Source organism: Laccaria bicolor, genomic scaffold (genome assembly GCF_000143565.1).
Source record: "Laccaria bicolor S238N-H82 LACBIscaffold_52 genomic scaffold, whole genome shotgun sequence".
Classification (NCBI taxonomy): Eukaryota; Fungi; Basidiomycota; class Agaricomycetes; order Agaricales; family Hydnangiaceae; genus Laccaria; species Laccaria bicolor.
Window position 1 is genome coordinate 323,226 of NW_001889923.1, and position 10,853 is coordinate 334,078.

The 10,853-nt window shown below is 47.4% G+C and overlaps 2 protein-coding genes across 2 annotated transcripts; one reads left to right on the forward strand and one right to left on the reverse strand.

Annotated features, from left to right (window-relative positions):
• Positions 1-2,263: 2,263 nt before the first annotated feature.
• LACBIDRAFT_312517 (uncharacterized protein) lies at positions 2,264-3,084 on the reverse strand (the record flags this gene model as incomplete). The annotated part of the gene is made up of 3 exons (XM_001888206.1): positions 2,264-2,768; positions 2,906-2,917; positions 2,966-3,084. The coding sequence occupies 3 exons, from the start codon at positions 3,082-3,084 to the stop codon at positions 2,264-2,266; spliced, it is 636 nt and encodes a 211-aa protein (XP_001888241.1).
• Positions 3,085-9,932: 6,848 nt separating this feature from the next.
• LACBIDRAFT_312519 (uncharacterized protein) lies at positions 9,933-10,246 on the forward strand (the record flags this gene model as incomplete). Its single annotated transcript, XM_001888168.1, has 2 exons — positions 9,933-10,060; positions 10,120-10,246. The coding sequence occupies exons 1-2, from the start codon at positions 10,026-10,028 to the stop codon at positions 10,244-10,246; spliced, it is 162 nt and encodes a 53-aa protein (XP_001888203.1). The 5' UTR covers positions 9,933-10,025.
• Positions 10,247-10,853: the final 607 nt, after the last annotated feature.

The window sequence follows — 10,853 nt, forward strand, 5'->3', positions numbered from 1 at the left end:
CTCGACGGCTCAAACTTGTAAATGATGTAGCTCAGTCAATTCTCCACCGATTTACAAGAAAAAAAATGCGCCAGAATTGCATAGATATTCTCTATTCAAATGTATAAAAATCTACAATGTGTCTGATTTTGGTGGCTATGCAGCACCTATTAGCCCAATGTTGCCTACTCGAGCTATCAGCTTCACAATGGATAGGATTTTGGCTTAGAATTGCAGAGACTAAATAACCGATTAATATGTGGCTTCAATCCTACGGGTCCAGAATTTTAATTACTACCTCATAACTATGTTAAAGTGCCCATTCTTAGGGGTGATCTCGACATAGGGGCCACAAATAAAAATTCTGAATCCGTAGATCGATTAGAATTCAAATTCTAAGTAATATCCTCCTACAAACCATGCTCATACGTGTTGTGGTTGGAAAGCTATAGTCCAATCTCTCCAGAGTGCCAAATTTGGCAGGGAAAACAAGCTGATTTCGCATTTTTGGAGCAATAAATAAAATTTCTACATGGAAAACTCTCTCAGTGGATTCAATCACATCATTCCCTCAAACCCAGTGCAAAAAATATATTGAATTGGTGTTGTGGAAGGTACAAAGTCCATGTCTCAAGAAATTGGCCCTGTGACGCTATGTCACGGCATGTCACTGGTCATCACACTTACCAAGGATTGTGCAACACCACTACTAACGGAGACCGACGCAATGATGCCGTTATATGGGGAGAGCACTTGTTTCGTCATACACAGCGCTGAGTCGAAGCCAACAGGTCATTGAAGAGAGGTTGGACCGCAACCTTCGTGAAGATCCATACCCGCGTGAAAACATGATACCTCGTACGTTATTAATTATTCCTTGAACTCTTTCAACCAACTTCATGCGGACATCTAATATACACGACTCCATGGACGCGACGCCAGCTCTTCATACACTCTTCTTGCACTAAGCCCTTATCATAGCATGGACCTCAAGGCGTATCGGATGAACGAGATCGAGGCTGGCCGAGGGGATCCCGGAAGACTCGCATACAATGAAGTTTTTAGGGTCGGTGGCCTGTAACTTCTTTCTTCCCCTTCTATCTCAAAGCAATTCTCATCGGCCAAGGGCGCGAGAAAGCCTTACACGATCTCCACTGTGCTCCTCCGGCAGACTCTTTCAAGGATGAACGAACACAATCCAGTTATACCCCCAAAGACTGCCCCGCGGGGCATCGAATCAGACTCCATGAATCAATTAATACATCGCTCTCCACACCCTCTTCTCCAACTTTCCTCGCTTAATCAAAGGAATCATCAAGTACATACGTACCAAAGGGAGCTCGTCAAAATGGGACGTGAAATCGTAAGTCTATGGTACTGGGACCCTCCTGACGACAAACCAGCGCATATACGTTACCGAACGCAACCCGAACGGATAAATTCAAGGCTATGCGACCCTCTGACCCTCTAAGCTGCGACATCAGGGTCTAGATGTGCTAGAGTTTCAGCGTTCTTCTCCTGCTCAGGACTCCTGTCGTTTGTCAAGATGAAAAACCGAGCAAATCTTATATCCTCTAGCTATTCCTTGCTCGCTCGGTCTGGTGTTTCCGTGTTCACGACCTTCCCGAGTTTCGGTCAGCTCTTTGTTCGTCCAAGGACATCTTGGCATGGCCGAATGATGAGAGTGATGTGTTTATGATCAGAAGCTTGATAAGTACCGCTCGTGTACCATGTTTACGGGAACGTTTTCGAATTGATTTTGCGATTTTCAAAAGTTCTTGGTGTCGGCTCATATCATTCAGTGAGCCCAACATACATTCGACTGTAAGTTAGTCGCTGTTTACACAGTCGATTTCTTGAGGGATAATCCACCATAACTGATATGCGTTATCAGGTCGCGAGTTACATAACAGTGCAAATCGTATCAGCTCCTTGTTGTCCCTTTCCACTTCAATTGAGCGCGTTGCGTCCTATGGAAGTCTCCCTCGTTCCTCGTGGGGTGAAGGTGGTGCATCATCACCACCTTGAATCATCATAATGTCGAGGTGAGTCCGCTTGTAGCTGTGGCTGCCCTCCGGGCGAGTGCAATTGCTGTGTCCACTTTCTCCCAAATACGTTGGAGCTTTTCTCGTGGGGAGCGGTACCGGTGTTAACCACCTGGGGGAAGTTGAATTTGAATGGACCACCGACGCGAGCTGCTCGAAGAACGCGAGCTTTCTTTTGAATTGCTCGGAGGTCATCAGGCCACTTTGAGTCGGATGACTTCTCGAATTCGAGAACGATATCAATGGGAGTGAGATAGCGAGTTATTGGGTGGCAATGACGTTGCCAAGGATGCTGGTAGAGGGACAGGACTGAAGACGCTGGTGTACCGCAAAGGTTCTGATGTAGGGCTGACAGTAGAGAGGGTCAATGGGAGCTCGTTATCCAAGGCCTTGATCGCCTTCACCAAGTTGTCAAACGCCGTCATAGCGCCTTTGAAACCGGTTGAAACACCGGTACTTGCTTGAAATGGAACCGTTGAGTCGGAGAACTGAGTCGAAAGAGGACTGCCAGGTTTAGAATGCGTCTTCCTCGAGGCCAAAGTGGCACTTAGGAATTTGTTGAACAATCGCTCTGGGAAGTTGTCAAGGGCAACCTGGTCTTCGTCGTCAGCCGCAGGACCGTGATCAGCGAGGCGGCACGCAGTTTGAGGATCAAGGACAAGACCGATGACGATAACATCGGGTACGAAGGGGTGCTTGAGATACTGGTCACGCAGTAGGTGAAGGGTGAAGGATTGCGGCGGCCTGTCAATGGACGCGGTCTCCTAGACCACGGCTGACCAAAGAGCCAAGTGACAACATTAGAGCGGTGGAAGGAGATTCCGAGTCGAGAGTAGTTCGGATGGACGAAGAGCTAGGCTTAAGAGATGAAAGGTCGATGCTGTAAGTGTGTCCTTAGTCACACAAGTTATACATGAACATATGCAAACAGGTTGACATACCGAAGAACGATATGAAATCTGGTTGACAAGTCGCGATTGTCCTTGAGGAAAACTTGTGTGGAAGGATCTCTCGTTATTGTCGTCTCATTCAAGATCTTCAGAGTTTTGGATGTTTCCATATTGAATGAAGCCACCTCAGGCCTGACGCTTCTCAAGCGCTAGACCGCCTCAGAGGCCAATTATTTGTCTAAATAGGTCCGGCTGATGGTTGCCGGTTCCCGGACACGCTCCAGCACTGGCGCCGTTAGCTTGCGATCGATGATCGATGACGAACGACCTTCACCCCCTTCAGTGACATGTTGCCCACCAACTACTCGCCTCACCTACGCTCCCCGCGCAGCACTCAACGTCACCAGACGAGGATTCGTGCCGCTGCTAATATCCATCCGGGTATAGAGTCTCCGTGTCAGGTTTGTGTCAAGTAGCCCGATGCGCTACTGCGCGGAATTATGGCCGCTGTGGAAGAGTTGGTTATGCGAGCTGGTGGAATCTATGCCATTCACATAGGTAAGTCTGTTATCACTATCTATACTCATATCATTATCACAGCTCAAACACTTTCCTTATGCTGAGTCGATTCCAGCTGCTGCTCAGATCTTCATACGTCACACATTCACCAAATCTCTCGGTCGCAATGCTCGTCTTCCTCCTGAACTTCCACTCTAGATAGAAGGGGCACTTTTCCAAGTCTGCAGTGATAGAAAGGAAGGTGGACAATGATGATTTCCAAGTGAGTACTGAATCAGTCACGTTTCTATTTTTTCTTTTCTGATGATTGTTCTCGACACATATGACACTCACCCCTATCTATTTGGCAAGTTCTGGGTTCTCTCCTACTGTATTTTGACTGTGACATATTCAAGCCATGCCTTGAGGCGCTTTCTGAGTCTCAGATTCTATTGATATGTCAATCTCTGCCCACATTTTATCCTTGCTGTGGGCTGGTTACTACATTTAATTTGGGTGTAGGCTAGATACACATTGTATCTTATGATATGAATTCTCGGAATACATATTTTATCCTCGCCTCATCCAGTTTACAACGGAAAAAAAAAATGACAGATTTTGATGTAGAGACTGCAACATACTGGCAAAAAAACAACATCAGAGGTACTCATTCATCTCCTACAGTAGCCATACATTCATAGAAACTGTTTGGTATTAAAATTGACTCAACACAGGACGAAATTCATGGGAGGGACCTGTTATGGGTCGTAAATGTAGCTACAATGCTTAAGACAATCATCTTTGCCAATCTTTGACGTCACCTTTGTGGTGTGACTTTTACTCCGGAAAAATAAAATTTGAGCCTCACTTCCACCATCCTCTATTAACAGGCATGTATCGTGTGTAGGACGCGCAGCGCAGAGGTAGCTGACACTACCATAGCCCTTACCTTGGGTGTTATGTGTGTAGAGGCGAAGCTAAGCAAGACTAGCTAGAAGTAAAAGACTTAATCTATTAGGGCATAGTAGACGTCCTTATATACTCTACAGAGATGGTCCGTGCTACTATGTACGCATATTTGACATAGAATCATACGGAATGCTGTAGAACAATGTACAGCATATGATGTGTAAGTGCTGCGTAATATGCACAGCACATGTCATAATTGTGACGTATGAGGTCACGTGGTTTTATGCCAACACTCCCCCTCAAGTAGTGCAGCACTAGCGCACTTACTTGTCTGTGGGTATGGGTTTATAGAGAATAAAACTCTATACCAAGCTCCTTTCTATGTTTCAAGAAGAGCGTCGGTCCCAGATTCTTGGTGAACATATCTGCAACGTTCTCTGAAGTGGGAACGGCAAATACTTTAACGGCACCTTTCTCGATCTGTTCTCGGATGTAATGATAGCAGATCTCGATATGCTTAATCCCTTTTTGTGTTACGGGATTCTGAGCATTGAAGATCGCTCCATGACTGTCACCATAGATAGGGACGTAAGGCATGGGCTTTCCGAGTTCAGAGAATAGAATCTTGTACCATGCACAATCACATGCACAGTCAGAGAGTGCTATGTACTCTGCCATGGTGGAGGACGTGGAGATCAGCGTCTGTGTCTTAGAGTGCCACTTGACGCATGCATTCGCGAGGGTGAAATGATATCCCTGCGTTGATCGACGTCTGCGATCTGCATCTGATCTGTCATCTCCATATGACGAGTCACAATAGGCATATAGCCCTCCATCACTCCTTCCATCATAGACCAAGGCGTATTTGCGCGTACCGACAAGGTAGCGCATGATGTGCCTGGTTTGATTGAGGTGTTCCTCAGATGGATTATGAGCGAACTTTGCCATTTGCGTAACAGTGAAGGCTAGGTCGGGACGTGTTCCGAGCATTAAATATAGCAAGGATCCGATCACCGATTGGTACTGAGACTGGAGAGCTGCCGTAGCAGTTCCATCAAACGGTTCAGGTTTATAGCCGGTGGGAAGCGGAGTTTGTGCAGCCTTGGCATCGGCCATACCAAAGCGCTTGAGAATTTTCTCAAGGTAGGGAACCTGATCAAGGTAGGTCTTCCCATCTCGATAATCTATCCTCATACATAGGAACTCCTTGCATTCTCCTAAGTCGCGGCATTCCCATTTGTCCATAAAGAGTTTCTTCTTGGACGCGACTAGGGTAGTGTTTGGTCCGGTGACAATAATGTCATCCACATACGCGAGTATGATGACCATGGTTCCGTCAGCATGTTTTGCGACGAAAATGCCAGCATCGGCATATAGGCGGGTAAAGCCGAGCTCTTTTAGGCTCTTATCAAGCTCATGCCACCAAGCACGTGCGGCTTGCTTTAGACCATAGATAGCCTTCAGCAATCGAAGCACCTTGTGTTCCTTCCCAGGAACTTTGAACCCTTGTGGTTGCTCCATATAGAGTTCTTTGTCCAGCTCTCCATAGAGAAAAGCGGACTTAACATCAAGGCCTTCGACTTTCCATTTCTCAAGCGCTGCTAACGCGAGAATGGTGCGGACCGACTCAAACCGAACAACCGGTGAGAAGATCTCGTCGAAGTCTAGACCCTCAACCTGTGAGCAGCCTTTAGTGACTAAGCGGGCCTTTTTGCGTCCATCGGACTTTAAATCGAATACCCAGCGATTTTTGATAGCCTTTCGGCCAGGAGGTAGGTCAGCAAGCTCGTAAACTTTGCGTTTCTTGAGGGCCTCCAGCTCCTCAAACTGAGCGTTCTGCCATTCCCTTTGATCTTTGGCTGGTAATTTGCCGATGTCCTTTGAAGTCCAGTCACGGACATTCATCGGATCTGGTAATTCTCCGTGAGGAATTGCCTTGGAAAGCAAATATTCCCACAATGCTCCCCCTTCCGTTGCTAATTTAGCATGACCAGGGTCACCTACAGCAGGCTTGCTCGACTGTCCTGAATTAGGAACGGACGTTGCGCTGTTTGCGTCAGGCAATTTACGACGTCTGTCAGTGTCTGTAGAGGTGCCAGGCGGGTATACGTTCCCGTCCTTTCTGGTTCCTTTCCTTTCTCGCTCAGAGCGGCGAGGCGGCTCATTACCACGCTGTGCTCCCCCTGGAGCATGTCGGGGTTGCGGTGGCGGCGATCCAGGAGGACTATGAGGCTCAACATCGTCATGAGTGCTCTCGTTGTCTCTTGGCGGAATAAATATATCATGGGGTGGAGCGAAAGGTGCACCGGAATTATCGTCAGGCACGCTTTCTGTCTCAATCACGATCTCGGGTTCTCCGGGTTCCTGAATTTGTGTGACAGGTGGCACTTTACTCTTCTTCGCACATCTTGGGAACAAACGTTCATCAAACAGTGCCGTGGCAGCAGTAAAGATGGCGTTGTTAGGTGGACGCATGAACATCAAATTCGATTCACGACCATCACGATAGCCAAGAAAAGTCATCATTTCTGATTTGGGACTTAACTTGTTGGCTCGGAGATCTTTGTGAATAAAGATGTACGCTCCACATCCAAGGATACGTAGGTGTGAGATATCAGGGTCTACTTTTTCAAGATAGCCCTTCGGAGTTTTCCAATCAAGGCGCCGTATCGGGGTGCGGTTGTACAGGTAGTTCGCATGTAATACGCAGAACTCCCACCAATTGTCAGGTAGACAAGCCTGATGGCGCATTGACTCCGCTTTCTCATTGATAGTACGATTGAAGCGCTCAGCTCTGCCATTCATTTGCGGCTGAGCCGGAACGCTCCGTTGGATCATGATCCCTGCATCCTTAAGGAGTTTGACATAGTTCTGATCAATGTACTCTCCTCCGTTATCGGACATCCATTCGCTGATGATCGCTCCGTACTGGTTTTTAACCATAGCGATAAACTGCTGGGTTGCCACTTTGGAGTCACTCTTCTTTTTCAAAAGTGTGATCCAGGAGTGAGAGGAGTTATCGTCGAGGAACGATATGTAATATTTGTGGTGATGGTAAGATTTCACCGCAAACTCCTTGAGATCAGAATGAATCCGTTGAAACGGACGTGTGGCGCGTGCAGAATTATCGGGAAAAGAGCGGGAGTGCATCTTTCCTTTCGCACAGCCTTCACACACCGGCGGATTTTTAGGGATCTCGATCGATTTCGGAAAATTCCGTGTACTCGATTCGAATTTCTCAAACACCTGTTGACCAGGATGTCCAAGTTGTCGATGCCAGAGATCGAAATCATCTAGATGCATGGACTTGTGCGCGATCAACTCGCTTCCAGCGAGGATCTCCGAATTGATCCAGTAGATCGTATCGGTGAAGATTCTGGTAACGGCTACTATTTTCACCTTTCCAGATTGAGCATCAATGAATCGAAGGGTGCGCTCATCTCCCTTGACTTGCATGTTGCCTTTCAGAAGCAATCCCATAGATAGAAGACGGATCCCTATTCCTGGCATATAGAATACCGGATGTAGGCGGGATATAGTGGTCGACTTTTTTTCTGGGGACTTAGGGTTGTCTATCCACGTTTTGACAAAGACTGTGCCTGTGCCGTGTATGGCAGCGGCACCATTCGCAGTTTGTGCGAATGGTCTTTCTTTCTCGGAAAAGAGGTTTAACTCCGAGAAATCAGACTCGTCTTCTGAGAAGTGAACAGAAGCTCCTGAATCAACAACCCACTCGATGAGATTCAACTTAGAGTTCTTTCCCTTGCAGTCTGAACAATTCAGAACGAACTTGCAATAATTATCATTTACATAGGCTAGATACTTATCTAACAATCTACCTATGTCTACGCTAATAGAAGCTGTAGAGGGATCAGTTAGTGAATCGCCTTTATGTGAACAAAATGGGACTGACTCATTCTCAGTCGGACCATCGTAGGCCTCGTCATTGTCGTACCATCGTTTGGTCTGGGGAATGCCGATATTCCAAACATGCTTCGACGGTCCTGCCGCGCCAGTTGATTCGATCGGACCACAAAGGGTCTCCGGACTGTCATCTCCGTAGTCGGACTCACCGCTACCGAGATCCAGCTTCATCCCCTGAGGGATGGAGGCGCCAACATCTTCGTCATCTCCAAATAGATCCGATCCCTGAGGAATCGGTTCCTCCTCGTCTCCGAGGGATACCGTATCGCCTTCTTCCTGCGACGGTTCGTCTACCTGCATTCTCTCCAGCAATGGTGCCATTACTGGCGTGGGAGCCCTGATTGGATCCGTAAGTTTGTATGCACCCCACTGATATGTGGGGGCTCCAAAGGATCCGTCAGTTACTTCCTCCAAGGAAGCGATTCCCTCAAACTCTTTCGAAGTTTGGATAGTGGGTGTTACCCCAAGGCGACTCATAAGATCGCGGGATCGCTGCACATGGGGGTAAGGAGGAGTAGACCTCCCAGGGTTCTTCCATGGCCCTGTAGTTCTTTTGCGCCGGATCGAAGGACCGGCAGCGCTGAAAGAAGCTACGGAGTGAGCTGTAGGGGCTGGTAATGCTAGTGTATCGACAATATGCATTGCCGATGATGCGAGGACGAAATCGGAGTTGAAAGTATCAGAGGCTCCAGCCACATGATTGTGGTTGTTTGCACTCTTTCCTTTTCCTCCACGTCGGAAGGGTCTCTTCTTCTTCTGCTGCGAGCTGCCGGATTCGGCGCTCTGCTGCTGAGAATATTGAGGCGTAGGGCCTTTGCCCTTGATAGCGGTATTCCGCTGTACCTGATTCTGCTGCTTCTGCTGCAACGGCTGATTAGCTGGAGCTTTCCCTTTATCGTACGTAGTCCCCTTCCGGGGCTGATCGTGAGATGCGAGGGTGAGGAAGCGAGCTTGCCAGACGTCACGTATCTGAGTCATAACGTCCTCAAGGACGAGAGAGGTGGCGACCTCATCCTTGAAGGAAGATTCAAGGAGATTCTGATAAACGTTGCTAACGTTTGGATTGGTTGACAGCGGGAGGTTGGAAAGGAGAATGATGGCAGCCATTGCGGAACTGATCATGTTGAGGGGAAGTGCCTGGTAGTGATGCATGAATTTGGCGAGCTGAGGGTTGGGATCGGAGAGATCAATCTTCTGATCTTTCATGAAGCGAAAGTGCTCCATGATCTCCAGGTGGGAACTCTTGGCATACTTTTCTTTCAGCCAGTCCCAAGTCTCTTTGGCGGTTTTCGCCTTGACTTGATCCCAGATCCCGATATCCAGGGCTCGGTTAAAGATTCCCATGGCTTGGGAATTAGCATCGGTCCAGGCAGAATTCTTCCGTTCCCAGATGCCAAGTAGATAGTTAGACTGGTTCATTTGAACCTGAAACTGAGTCCACAGAGCGTTGAGCTTCATGGTTGTGATAGCGTCAGTTTCGTCAGTGATCATGGCAGGTGGTCTGATAGCAGATGGTTTCTCAGAGTTGGCGGGTTTGACAAGGTCGCCTTTGACTACATCGTAGACCTTGGCAATCATAAAGATGCCGATCATCTTGTCAGACCAACCCTGGAAGTTACGACCGTTGAAGTGAGGGATGTCGTTAACAGAGAGGGAAGTGGATTTGTTGGTGGACATGTTGTTAGAAGATATCTGAAAGATAAAAACTTGGGTGGAGTCAGCATGGATGTTTTAACTAAGAGCGTGCAGCCTTCAAGGCGCACTGCGCATCCTGCTTGACATGAACCCGACTCCGTTAGAGTCAATGTCCAGACAGCAACAGCGTTGACGTTCAGCCGTGAGGCGAACAATCTTGACAACGTTCAGCAATTAAGCGAACTGTTGGCAATGTGCAGCCCAGAGGGCGCACAATCAAGCCCAAAGGTTGTTAAGGCTAAGGCTTGTCAGAACTCATGCAGCCGTAGCGCACGTCGTTCGACATCGGGGCCCATAACCTATTAACAGGCATGTATCACGTGTAGGACACGCAGCGCAGAGGTAGCTGACACTACCATAGCCCTTACCTTGGGTGTTATGTGTGTAGAGGCGAAGCTAAGCAAGACTAGCTAGAAGTAAAAGACTTAATCTATTAGGGCATAGTAGACGTCCTTATATACTCTACAGAGATGGTCCGTGCTACTATGTACGCATATTTGACATAGAATCATACGGAATGCTGTAGAACAATGTACAGCATATGATGTGTAAGTGCTGCGTAATACGCACAGCACATGTCATAATTGTGACGTATGAGGTCACGTGGTTTTATGCCAACATCCTCTTCAATGCCAACTCGATAACACATTTCTTTCAGATGTTGGGCTATCTTACAGCTGGTTTTGGTATCTTTTTCTATAGGGTGAAGCAGGTAGCCAAGATTTTAAGTGATTTTTACAGCATCATTATAGTAAATATTGCAAGGGTCCTTTTCTGCAGGCATCAGTGTTGACTGCACGCTCTTGAAAAGTTTTTAATATAGTATTTGATGATATGGATCTCACGACACAAGGTACAGGTGCTTTTTGAAGACAATTTGGAGACAATTTGGGTAGTACTGATTTACTCAGGG